This window comes from Anoplophora glabripennis, unplaced genomic scaffold, assembly GCF_000390285.2.
Source record: "Anoplophora glabripennis isolate ALB-LARVAE unplaced genomic scaffold, Agla_2.0 scaffold474, whole genome shotgun sequence".
In the NCBI taxonomy this organism is placed as follows: domain Eukaryota; kingdom Metazoa; phylum Arthropoda; class Insecta; order Coleoptera; family Cerambycidae; genus Anoplophora; species Anoplophora glabripennis.
The window spans coordinates 243,362-257,580 of NW_019416603.1; the positions used below are offsets into that span (position 1 = coordinate 243,362).

Consider the following 14,219-nt stretch of genomic DNA (forward strand, 5'->3'; position numbering starts at 1 on the left):
TCATTTATTCAGTATCAACTACTGATCTGTGTTAAATATATTTAACACATATTTTAACGCGAACATTACAAGATGTCGGACGGCAGCTCTTATAGCAGAGTCAAAAGGTATTCTCTCTGAATTCTTAACACACCCACCGATTTTCATTAAAATTGGTGAGTAAGCTCATTTCACCCTCTTTTACAAAAGTTAGATATCCATAATGTGTGCTTATTGTTTTTAGGGGGTGAAAACTACCCCTTCTTGCAAAAAATGTAAAAACCATAGATTTAAGTGTTATGTCAATAGAATAAGCATTATTTTATGTTTTGAATAATAATTTTTGATTTGTAGCAACATTTCAACCCTTAAAATCCACCCTTTATGAGGAAAAAAAACAAAAATTAGTTTTCGCGGCTCTAAAACGCTTTGACGGAGCAATAATGAAGAATTGAATATTTTTTCTGTTTATGAAATAATACATGATTTATTGCAACGTTTCAACCCTTAAAAAACACCCTTATTGCAGAAAATAAAGCAAAAAATTGTATATACAGGGAAGATATCAAAAAAAGTTATTTACAAAAATAGTAGCTAACTTAAAACTACACATTTTAAATTATTTTCGTATATACAGAGTGTTATATATTATTTCAAATTTAAATTAAGCTCATCTCTCCCATGTTTCCAATAAAGGGTTTAATTATGTTATCAGGGTATTTCAAAAGTTATGGTCAATCGTATACGAGAATCCATTCCCATTTCAGCGTCCTGTATACCCTAAACAGAACAACTTAACAATAATTTTTTGCAGGTATAAGCTTTTGATATTGGTACAGTTTTACAAGAAAATGCTTTTCTTTATTATTGAATCAGTTGAATATAGGGCGAGCCAAAACCCCAGCATATCATTTTCTATTTTTTTTTTAAATGAATCACCCTGTATTTTATTTATATTTATTATATATATTCTATAGCTAAAATTATTAATTTCTGAGATATTAAAGTTAACATTGTTCCTTTTGAGTGTATTGATAGAGAGAGGCAATACGTTCAAAAAGAGACTCTCTCAGAATCACTTACTAGACATATAACCAGCACGCATTCCGGTAGGTTTCAATTTTGAGGAACCATTAACAGAATCAGTAACTGTTAAAGTATTATTGATTTTTTCTGCTGGGTTTCAGGCTCATCCATAAGATGTATGGCTTGCAATAGAAAGACAATAGTAGCTTGTTGCGAAGACTTAACGATAAATTGTTACGATCTCAAATCTGGTGCTAGATCACTGCCACCTTTATTAATCGAAGACGTTGTCTCTTCTCTTAGTCTTTCCCAGAATAGTTACTGTTTGGTATTAACCAAAACCGGATTATTACATATGTGGGATCTACAGAACTCGAAAAGTTTATTAACCCGCATCTCAGTGCGAAGTTTGTTGACGGGGAAAGGTAAGTGGTTGTCTTACATTAAATATATTGTTTTTACATCAATTTTTTACTGTCTGCTATTGTTGTACTGGATATAAAATTAGATCGGTAAATATCATGTTTACTCTTTTATTTATGTTTCATTTCAATTTGAGATTAATGACACATTGTATTGACATGTACTGACACTACCCAAAAAAATTGTGCACCTATTCTCTATTAGTCAAAAGTTCTTTGTATTTCTTGCAAAATAATATTTATAGATATCCTTCGATATTGTTTTCCCCAAATTTTTTTAATATTTAAATTCCCTAAAAAGAAAAATGCTCAAATTACATTTGATTCTGTGTTTCCGATAGATGCAGTTCTAACACACATTTTGTCAGTAAAGAGATATATTTACGATGGAGTTTCTTTAAGACACTAAAGAAAGTTACATTGCAATGTATTTCACTACTTCGCGACGATAACCATGACCACCATTGTAAACACTTTACAGATGTAGGAACGAGCTACGCACAACCCACAGACTCAGTTTTGCAAATCGAGTTGAATTGATTGCACATTACAATTTTTTTTTTATTTTTTAACAATGAAAATTACTAGGAGGGGCGCCGCACAGTGGGAAATATTAACTAATCAAATAGTACTGATTTTTTTTTATTCTTTCCGAAATTACCTGTACTACAAAGTTCCGGTGAGGTAATTGGAGTATATGCTTACAATTTTTTCATAATGGTCGAGTAATCTCTAGTCTCAAACTCGATCATACGAAGTTTGACATATTCGGTATCTAAAAATGAACAAAAAAAGGAAAATGATGTACTAAAGGCTGCCAAACAAAAAAAAATCATAAACATTAAACATATTCCTAAATCATGAATCTAGACCCAAAACATAACCTCAAATTTATAAATCGTAACCTAAAACGAACATACTCAATTTTTTCTAAACCTGTGAGTATAAATCCATAAAAATGGTACTTTTGAGTGTGCAACCTGAAAACCTAACCTCAAATCCAAAATAATTGAGTTGAAAACCCACAGAAACAATATATTTTCTTCAACAAAGGATTTGATTGCTTCAAAAAGACGTTCTACAATATATGATTTATGATTTATAAATTTGAGGTTATGTTTTGGGTCTGATTCAGGAATATGTTTAATGGGTATGATTTTTTTTTTGTTTGGCAGCCTCTAGTACATAATTTTCCTTTTTTTTTTTTTTCATTTTTAGATACCGAATATGTCAAATTTCTTATGATCGAGCTTGAGGCTAGAGATTACTCGGCCATTTTGAAAAAATTCTACGCATAAATTCCAATTGCCTCACCGGAACTTTATAGTACAGGAAATTTCGGAAAGAAAAAATCAGTACTATTTGATTAGTTTTGACGTGTGGCTCGAATTTCTCTAATATCGAACTCCTTTGTATTTATGATTTTTAGGTTCTGTGAATGGCTGTAGTTTAAGTTCAACCAATCAACCAGTTCTAACTTTATCAGATGGACGAGCTTATTCTTATTGTATGAATCTGCAGACATGGTAATTTTTCAGATATTTATTTTTACATTCGTTAATATACAGTGGGTTTTACATTTTACCAATCTACATAACTATTATGTTTTCATTGAAAGCTTCATTAAAAAACTATCTTTAGAATTCCAAAAATTAGCAAAATATAGCACTCAAAATTAAATTATATCCAAAATCAATCACATTTTCTAAAAAAAAAAATACAAAACTGCTATTCTACTTTGTACTAATTATAACTTAGAAGTAAAAAAAAACACAAATTTTTTTAATATTAAAGTCAGAACCTTCATTTTTCATCGCTACATTATAGTCGTTTTCGTCTAGGGTTCAGTTGTCTAACCCTCTAGATCCTGTCAGCGGAACGGGAGGAAACTTAATAAGACGCGTTCCGGCTAATTTACCGTTGGCGTCACTGCAGCGACACATGCCGGTACAGAGGTGCATGGATACATTACCACCAGGAGTGACATTAAGTTTTCTCGAATCACAGATTACCGCAACGAGTGTGCTACAGTCAGCCGCTGAGTACAGGCATTGGTTGATTGCCACGGTCAACCATTTGCTTGATAAAGGTAGCGTCGTGAAGTAATTCTTCCAAAACTTTCGGTATTTCTTATTATTATTTCAGGTCCTGAATGTAGGTTACGGCTCGTGTTGGATGATCTTATGGGTCCGAATCACACGTCATCGAAGAAACAGAAAATGGATACTAGATTGGTAAGAGTTTCATTGTTAGTTCTCCATTTTATGTGATCACCTTTTTGGTGTATGCTATGTACGAGAATATTTTTTGGAAAATCTTATTTTTGCAGGAAGGAACCAATAGGACGCTCCTAAACGAAGTATTAGCAATTATCAAAACCAAATTACCCTGGCAAAGACTGTATAAAGAATATAGTGAACAGCTTTCCGATCCTTAGTATATTTTTAAGTTTAATTAGGATAGTTTTCAGTGAATCTTTATACAAGTCATAGATATAAGTTTATTTTTTAATAAATACAGAAATGATGAAAACCACAAGGAGATAGTTTGAAACAACCTTGTGCATGACTGATCACTAAGCAAGGTCCGAGAACGAGCTGTACAGGGTGATCAATAGTTCTTGGGAAACACTTTTTTCTCAAAAACAGTTGAAGATAATTAAATTCCGATATCAATGTTATATTTTCAGTGACCGAATGCTCTGGTAATTTCTTTTTCTCAGAAACAAATATTTTTTTGAGTGTGAAGCGAAGAAAGCTATGACTCTATATTAATTCGAAGTGAACACACTGTATAACAAATTATTTTTGCCAACATTTCAGTGCAGTCANGTCTGGCACCCTTGTTCCTACAAAAATTCCTTTATTCTCATAAACTATTTATTTTAAATGTAATTTATTATAAATCCAATTTGTTTCCTAAATTCCACATATGTACTACATTTTACCTCTGTACGCGCCACTGTTGTTTACTTGTTTTTTGGAGACGCTCTCTGATTTACGACCAAGTTCGCCAGGTTAGTATTTGACGTATAACCGACTACTTCGTACACTCGATGCACCTGGGCTACTACAGCTAATACCAGAACACAGTGCGTATGCAGCGGTATTTCAGATTTAACATTCAATTTCATTTTAAATTTGAAATGGTTCATCTTACTCCTCCTAAAAATGATGACACGATTTTCCCTTGATAAAAGACCAACAACTTTTTGCTCTACTTTGCATCGAATACGATCCTACTATACAATCAGAAATATTTCCCACAAAATATGAACAATATTTAGTGAATACAATAAAAGTAAGGTATAAATCTTAGAATCAGTTAACTGTGCGGCGCCATTAAGCTTTGGTTAAGTATAACTATCTTAAAGCAAAGACATGAGCGTAACTATGATATAATCAATGAAGATGAAATTAGGAATTATCTTAATTATTTAATTAAAGCGGTTCAAGTGAATGTTTTTCGACTTTTCGAGCGAATTTCAACATTTCAAAAGGCAGATAGGCAGATCATTTGATTTGAAAAATCAGTTGCGTTGTTTAAATCTATTTATAGACATGTGAATTATTAGAGTCGATGGAAGTAGAAGAGTTCGGCTTTATCACGTCGGTTTAAAATTGTTTCTTGCTTCAGTTAGAAAACTATTTCCGTTCGATGTGTGTATCTCTTCTTAGTTGAATATCTAACAGGAAAATAATGCAAGATTAACAAATGTTACATTTATTTAAATTTATAACGTAAAACTTTCCAATAAAAGTTTTGAACCTCGAAGTTACATCGAACAAAATTATCTGATTTTTACCCTTCATTACAATCGTATTGCGTATTGTTTACACTGCACGACCACCAATTTGAATGAAATTTGGGTTTAGAAACGAAAATAAGCTGGATCTATTTTAATAGGATATATATGTCTTATTTACGAGCCAGGAATCTTTCCACAACTGATAGCCCATATTTTTTTAAAAACCCATATACCTGTTTAAGGATTATTAGAGGCGAAATCGATAAGGCCATGCAGATGAGTTTCCCCATATGGAGGATTTCAAACGCATCTCGCCGCCAAGATCTACTTTTCAATCTCTTCCCTCTAATCGCCTACGGAACGGTGCTACGGAAGCAAGTGGTGGAATTTGGGAATGTAATCAATGAACTCTTGTTTATAGCTGAACAAGATATAGACAGTTCAGGTAATGAACAGCAACAGAACACGCATTCATTACTTTCTAATGGCACTAGCAATACATACAAGGCTAAATAAAAGACGGGCCAGAAAAATATTGTTATCCGTTATTAGACAACCGAATCTATCTAACACATACTCGTATTACCCTTCTTATGATACACTCATTACATCGCTGTAATTGTAAGAAAACTCTCTATCTAAATATGTAAAAATATACAGTGTGTTGCATTTGAAAAACTCCAGCCGTTTCTCAGTAATATAGTATTCAATTGTCTTAGCAGCATAGGTACGCCTTCAAATTGTCTTTTTTGGAAAACTGTCATCAAAAGTCTACATTTTCGTAAAATTTTCAATTGACAAAGTGAGTCTTTTTTGTTAATCCAGTAAAGATGGCATTTTATATAAAAAAAATACGAACAGGATGATTTTTTCAGGGTTGCTTGGGGACTGCCTCCTGAGTATCCAACCGAAAGATCACATTCGAACTCCTGGTATGAATTGCGCTGTGGGGATGGTTTCCTAAACATTTTCTTAGAACAAAATGACCTTGATAAATGTTGTAGAGGATCAAATTCTGAACAACTTTTCCATATATTTTTTTTATGTGTAATACTTAACGAGTTACTGCGCATTATGTGACAAAAATGGGCACGCCACAAGGTTGGTCTTGTAAACATGTTTTTACAAAAAACAATTATATGGAATAATTATTCAGAATTTGATCCTCTACAACTTTTATGAAGGTTATTATTTTGTAAAACCATGTTTACACGACGACCCCTGTGGGGCGGCGTGCTCAATTTTTGCCACATAATGCACAGTAACTCGTTAAGTATTAGACATACAAAAAAAAATTATATGAAAAAGTTGTTCAGAATTTGATCCTCTACAAGTTTTATGAAGGTCACTTTTCTCTAAAAAATGTTAAGGAAACCACCCCCATAGCGCAATTCGTACCTACCAGGAGTTCAAATGTAATCTCTTGGTTGGGTACTCAGGAGGCAGTCACCAAGCAACCCTGAAAATATCATCCTGTTTGGAATTTTTTTTGCGCCCCCTATATAGTCCAATCAGTTGGCGCTCAAAAAGGGGGTTGCCTGTGAAGTTTTGAAAATTGGTATGTTTATAGATTTTGACGTGCTCTTTCCTAATTTTTACTTTGCCACCTCTTTTTTTTTCGGAAGTAGCCGCCATATTGGAAAAATGGCGCTGCAAAACAGTTTTTTGACGATATCTCCTTTCCGATTCACTTTACGGTGAAAATAGTTATGTAATAAATTAAACTAGAGAATATTTCCTATAATTTATGTGTCAACCTTTTTTCTGTGAAATGTATAGTTTCGGCGTACGAGCTCCGCAAAGTCTACTCCAACGCGCGTATTGGCCAACCAACTCATTTCCACACCACCATGAGGTAAGAGTTCCTGGCGCGTTTTTTTTTTCTAGTGATATCCCCAGTAGTCCTAATCTACATGTGAAGCACTGTTGACTAAATTTAGTGCATTCTCCTTCGCTTCGCTATCCCTGATGGACCAGATTTTGCGAATTCGTCTTCAGAACTGAGCAAAACCTCACGGATAGGAAGTTTTTCCAAGTTATCCGCGATAGGGTTCTCTTCTCCGACTTCATCACCTTCTTCTTCGATTTCGTCGAAGGTTTGCTGAAGAATTGTCTCGTATCTTCCTCTTCAACACTGTCTTGCAGATCAACATCCGAATTATCGCAGGTACCTATCATTGCAATTCGCGCAGATAACGGAGCACTTTAGTCCAGCCTTTCTGCATCCACAGATTCCCCCTCATCCGTTTTTACATTTGCAAGAAATTAGTTTTAGCAAGTTTGCTGGAGTTGGGGGCTCGAGTATGGTGAGAGAAATTAGCCCATTCTTGCTTTTTTCCATCCCAACGGCTCTGCATTTTTTCCAACTCCATAGCACTGCTGAACCTGGTGATCGGAACGCATGTTGTCGTGCTGCTGCTTTTGTCGGTGACAGCTATGCAATGTTAAATTTATTTTTAAATGCTGACTTTGTGAAGCATGTATATTTGTAGGTGTTTAACGACATACTTTTTACGATACTGTATCCGTACGACGCAAAGAGGAAGCGTTCTCCAGCTTCAGCAATGCTTTACGGGTCAGCATTTGGGTTTTTAAATACCCGGACGAGCTCGTTTAAATCTCGGTGGTTCTTTAATCAATTCTTTAAATAAATTTAATATTGCATCGCTGCCACCGACAAAAGCTGCAGCACAACATTCGTTCCGAACCTATCACAAGGTTCAGCAGTGGTATGGAGTTGGAAAAATGCAGAGCGGTGGGGATGGAAAAAAAGCAAGAATGGGCTAATTCCTGTCACCACACTCGAACCCCCAGCTCCTGCAAACTTACTAAAATTAATTTCTTGCAAATGTAAGAAAGGATGGACTAAAGTGCTCCGTTATCTGCGCGAATTGCAATAGTAGGTAAGTACCTGTGACAATTCGGATGTTGATCTGCAAGACAGTGATGAAGAGGAAGATACGGAGACAGTTCTTCAGCAAACCTTCGACGAAATCGAGGAAGAAGGTGATGAAGTCGAAGAAGTTGGAAGAACTTCCTATCCGTGAGGTTTTGCTTAGTTCTGAAGACGAAGAACTCGCAAAACCTGGTCCATCAGGGATAGCGAAGCAAAGGAGAATGCACTAAATTTAGTCAACAGTGCATCACATGTGGATTAGGCCTACTGGGGATATCACTAAAAAAAACGCGCCAGGAACTCTACCTCATGGTGGTGTGGAAATGAGTTTTTTGGCCGATACGTGTGTTGGAGTAGACTTTGCGGCGTTCGTCCGCCGAAACTATTTATTTCACAGAAAAAAGGTTGATACATAAATTATAGGAAATGATCTCTACTTTAATTTATTACATAACTATTTTCACCATAAAGTGAGTCGGAAAGGAAATATCGTCGAAAAACTGTTTTGGCGGCTACTTCCGGAAAAAAAGAGGTGGCAAAGTAAAAATTCGGAAAGAGCACGTCAAGATCTATAAATATACCAATTTTCAAAACTCCCCTAAAACTTCACAGGCAAAACTTCCAACTGATTGGACTAATAAGCCGAGCACAACTTTATTGAATGATGTCACCTAGCTGCAAAATACTTTTATGTTTTAGAACATCAAAATCTTTTTCGTTCTAGAACATAAAACAAATGTCAAAATAATTTGTCATTTTTTCGAAACTTATTTGTGACTTTATTAATTAAATAATATACATATTAATTAATATCACATTTCAATACAAAACAGTAACTATTATAAATAGGACGATTATAATTTATTTTTCACTACATGTAAATTGAAAGTGCAATGAGTTAAATCTAGTGCTGTCAGTTGTCGTAGCTTTTAGTTTTAGGTGTTTCAATGAGGCTGTTGTAATTGTTTAAGTTTACTGCGCAGTTGTATTATTGGCTTATATTATAAACTTTTTTCCCCAAAATAACTTCGGCAACCACCCCCTAAAATATTTCGCACTTATTTACATACACCCTGTATACAGAGCCTTCATAAATTTATTACAAGCCACGTTTGTATCGAATTTATAAAAAAAATAATTATTCGTAATATAGATTTTATTTATTTATGTATGTATTTATTTTTCTAGTAAAGATTTGGTATTATGCACTGTGCATGGTCCTGTATTTGGAACTGGGGCTTTTAGCACAACCCTTGGAAAAATGTGATAAGTTCTTTCAAGAAATAAAATTCTATGATAGCGTCAGGGACCCTACGGGCAAATTTAGGCTAGTAATTTGCAAATGGCTTTGGTAAGTAATAGTTTTTCATCCAATATTATAAGGTGACTTAATGAAAAAAATCAACTGCAGGGAAATTAGAAACGATAATTGGGAAGCAGCCACTGTATGGCAAAAACCTGCCTGGAGCTATACCATTTTGGACAAAGGTGAACAACTTGGCCACCTAGTGACCGGCCTGTATCTTGTCGAAGGCATGATCATTTACATGGTGAACAAGATGGATACAAAGAACTTTAAAGCTACAAATAAGGCGGATCGTCTCATTCGAACGTTGCTCACTAAACTCGAAAAAAACTCGCAATATTGCTTGGTACTCAAGCCGAGGTATATAGACTTCATGAACTTTTTTACACTAATATCAAAAAAGGACAAAAACTCATTGAGATATTAACTATAGTTTATTTATAAAATCTAATATCTAACTGGGATATCTGGTAGGTATCAGCATATTAACATTTTTGTTTTTCTCATACATATACGTGAAAGTAAGAATTTTCTAAGGGTTTAGCTCATTTTACTTTAGGCATAAACAGTTTAGATCACGTAAGTTTTATTATACTAGCCTGTAATTTACTTCGTTGTCATAAGAAAGTGCATTGTGATTATCTGACAACATAAATGTCAAAATTTGACGTTTAAATGTAGCACTGCAGCAATTTTCGCATTTCTGAAGTACTTACCTCAATAATTTCTAGGAAAATAGTAAAATTTGTAAAAAACTAACTGACGCCATAGGAACTAGGAGAGGTTTCTAAAAACGTTATAGAACACGGCAGAAATTTGCATAAACCATTTCCTACTTTTACGTTCATGTGTTTTTTACTTACGGCACATCGTTCATGATTTAAAATTCGACAATAACAACATTAGATAGATTCAATTTTTTTTTACCTTCACCTCATGAAAGCGTATTCAACGAAAAAAATAAGAAGTATAAAAATACAATCTTTTGTTGCATTTTACACATAAATAGCTGCTACAAGGTAGGTTCTTGAGAATTGATCAAAAACTATTGTTTTACATGAACGTAGGTATGCTAAATTCCGTCAGCTTATAATCCGTTGTCAATAAAAAAAATTTTTTAATTCCAGATTATATCATATGAAAGCTTACTACACGATAGCTAAGTATGACAACTACAAAACTGCAATGAAATATCTCAAAAAAGCAAGGAAAGTTGCCGAGAAGCAACATAACGATTTGGAAATCAGTTGGACAGAACACAGTGAATTGGTATGTACATAAAGTTAGTCGTTCACTTGTTTCAAAGCGTATTAGCTCAAGTGTTCGTTCGACGACTCACTCTCAAAATTAGTATTTCTCAGTGTGATAATGTAGTAAAAATAGTGGCCTGTATATCGGTGTATTCACGGAACCTATACAAATTTAGACAAGGTTTGTATAGGAAGACATACCATCCCTTGGAAAGGATGTGGGTCCCGTATCTAAACAATTTTGTCAAGTAAAGAGCCCTATTCCACGACAAAGTGGGGGTTCGACAAAATTTCCGGGTTAGGTTAGGCTTGTCTAATGGCGTCGGTGTTTAGCATAGTATCAGAAATAACCAAAAAACTAAAAGCTAACAGCGTTTAGAGACAGATTTAAGGGACATTTATAATTATTTAAAAAATGTAGTGCCCCTTTGCCTGAGGACGAAGAGCGAGACTTTGACAATGTATGATATGTGATAGGGGGGATAAAGTTAGGGACCACTATCATTTAACCTGGAGAAAAAGACAAGGGGCTGCTCATTTGGTTTGTAATCTAAATTACAAAATATGCTTCGTTTCGTGATAGCTCAGGCACGGTTATGTTGGAAGCGATGGTAAGTTTTCTGGAGATGAGGTTTTTCCATAGTGCTTTCCCTAGTACATTGTTATTATCCACATCTTTTGAAAATTTACCTACAAATTGAAATGATGTTCAGTTCGAAGAAATCGTAAAATGTTTTCTAGATAACGAACATTGAACTTAATTAAGCAAAATGTGTTTTCTCATACAGTTTCCTGACGAGTTTAGAGAAACTTAATATCGAAATTTGCTGAACGAGGAAGAATTTTACAATAAATTAATAAAATGATACATATCAAGTAAGAGAAAGTAGGAAAAACATGGGAAACTTTTAATTATAGATATTTGGACGAATATACTAATCTATTCTATTTCAAATTAGACGTGCTCAAAATATGCGATATATTTAAAATCTTTCGATAAATACGAGTATCTTTGGGTAAATTTATATTAGATCTAACACAATATTATACAGTTCCCGAACTCTCTTGGATTTTCTTGATCCAGTTTTTCAAAAACATGTTCCTTCCAAATTATAATTCAAACGAACCTTGACCTTTTATTACAAATTTGGATGTCACAATGTTTACCGACATGTGCGTTTTTGTAGTTAACAAAAGATCAAATTTTGAGATTTAATATTTTTGTAGTTAACAAATTATCAAATGTTGATATTTAACATTATAAATATTCCAGATGAAGGACCTTATGACTACGCGTTGGGAATAGATGTAGAATATTCTAAAATATTACACGGACTTACCCTTGTTATTACAGAAGACGCCGCGTGCAAAATAAAAAATTACAAAATTTATTCTTAATTTAAACATTTCCTGAAACAATTATTTGAATACATTGTATAATTAAATTTGAATAAAATCCTTGGTTGACAGTATATACCAACTTTTACGCTATAATGAAAATGCCACATTAAAGAAATTCGAAAACCAATTTTTACAAGCGCATGAACAACGCCGTGTGTGAAAAACATTGAGAATGTCGACAATAGGAAAGATATCAAATTGATCAATGGGAAAAGTTCAAAATTCGTTCGGTGCAAACATATTAATTGTTCGACACAATTTCTTTTTAAATGGTGAGATGATGAATAAGTTGAAAGTTTATTATAATAGTCACTATCTCAGTTTCTCTATATTGGAATTATCCAAAACTGTGTTATGTTTTTTCTGATATAATAAAACAGAATTTCCGTCGCAATGACATAGACACTTTTGTGGTATGTCCGTATCAGATTCGATAATGGGGAATATGAAAGATGAGTTTCTATCATTCTACGGAACGGGTGCGAAAGTGTATTATGTGAAATCGGTAAACAGTAAAACAGAAAAGTCAAAAGAGGTGAAAAGTTCAGTTGTAAAGAACAATTTGACAGTGGATGATTAAAAGAAACTTGTGGAGAAGGCCCGTTTAACTCATTCCGAAATGAGATACACCATATTTATATACATAACTACACATTCCTATTATGATAAGCGTTTTATTCCTCCTAATACTGTTTCTACTTTGCTGTGAAGTCAAGATGACATGAAGTTCTATCAAGACCGAATATCAAAAAAAAATCGATTAGTTTGTAACCGTCTTAAACCAAACGATAGTGATCGTTTGAAAATATATCTTAATAACTTATATTAATTCAGCCTCTACGTTTATAGCGCGCCACTCTGTATAGATAACATTTGATATAGATTTTTACTTATGTTTTCTAACCAATGATTACATTTTTTCTGTTTTGATTTTGATTTTAGGTGTGGTCCAATAAGTTACCCCTCGAAGAGAAGTTCTTATGGCAAGAGCGTTGCGAAGAAGGTAACTGTATCCATTTCACTGACGTGGACTTCATGGACAAAGGAGCATATTTCTCATTACCATTACCCATATACGTATGAGGCGTTTTTTATTTGCCATCTGTTATGTCCCGCATATTCTGTGTATATTAAAACAGTGTACGTTTAATTTCTAAATAAACTCTATTGAGTGAGACTTTGCCATAACTTCATTGTCAAATACTGTCTGTCTTCCAAACGAAATAATAGCCCGGGAGCCAGCGACCCTTTTTGGTGACCAAAAGAGCAAAAGCTGAAAAGTTTTCCTACGCCTCATTTGGTGTCACTAGTAAGGAATCGACCTCCAGCTCGCGCACACGAAAAATAGTAATTAGAAAAAACTAATACTGCAAAAGCTGAGACTTTGTCGACATTTTGATTATTATATAAACAAACGAAAAAACGCAATAAGCTGACTTTAGAGTGGGGGGTTATGCCTCAGCTTTTCATCTAAATAAGTCAAAAATATGCGCTAGGTAAACTGATACCGCAAAAGCTGAAATTTGGTAAAGTAATAGTCATCTTAATCAGTTATACGAAAAAAATTGTCCGCTGAAGTTTTTGCGGTGTATAAGTGCTCAGCTGACGAGTTGAAGGTGGCGTACATCTTTGACTTTATAAGCTGAGCACTTTTCCTTCACTAAATATAAAGCTGAGCATTTTTTTCATTTAACTTACTAAGTTAGCTATTGTATTACCAAATTTCAGCTTGTGCGGTATGAGATATGTATTATTTTTTCATTTTTTTAGTTTTACTATACAACTTTCTTCGAATATTTATTTACAATAAACGTTGTGTGAAAGAATCTTTTATCTATTTCATTTTCCGATTCATCACCCTCAAACTCATGGTCGCTGGAGTCAATGTCGATTCCTGCCATTTCTTCCTCATCACACGCTGTTTGTAAATAAGTGCGAAATATTTTATAGGGTGGTTGCTGATTTTGTGAAAAAAAAATCATATAAACGTAGGTCGAAATATCCTTCGTTTTCGAGATACAGTGTTTGTTTAGACTTTAATTTTTTATCTATTTTTATTAATTATTTCAAATAGTTTTAAAGATATTGACTCGAAATTTTATAGTTGCATTTTATTTAGAAATATTGTCAGCAACCTACTAGATAATGTATCAATAGAAATTAAAAATATACAACTTGTAATAATTGTAAA

At 33.8% G+C, this 14,219-nt stretch overlaps 1 protein-coding gene across 1 annotated transcript; it reads left to right on the forward strand.

The window, feature by feature from the left end:
* The first annotated feature begins 1,171 nt into the window (after positions 1-1,171).
* LOC111691765 (protein HIRA-like) lies at positions 1,172-4,222 on the forward strand. Its single transcript, XM_023455061.1, has 5 exons — positions 1,172-1,430; positions 2,857-2,953; positions 3,269-3,516; positions 3,573-3,661; positions 3,757-4,222. The coding sequence occupies exons 1-5, from the start codon at positions 1,184-1,186 to the stop codon at positions 3,862-3,864; spliced, it is 789 nt and encodes a 262-aa protein (XP_023310829.1). The 5' UTR covers positions 1,172-1,183; the 3' UTR covers positions 3,865-4,222.
* Positions 4,223-14,219: the final 9,997 nt, after the last annotated feature.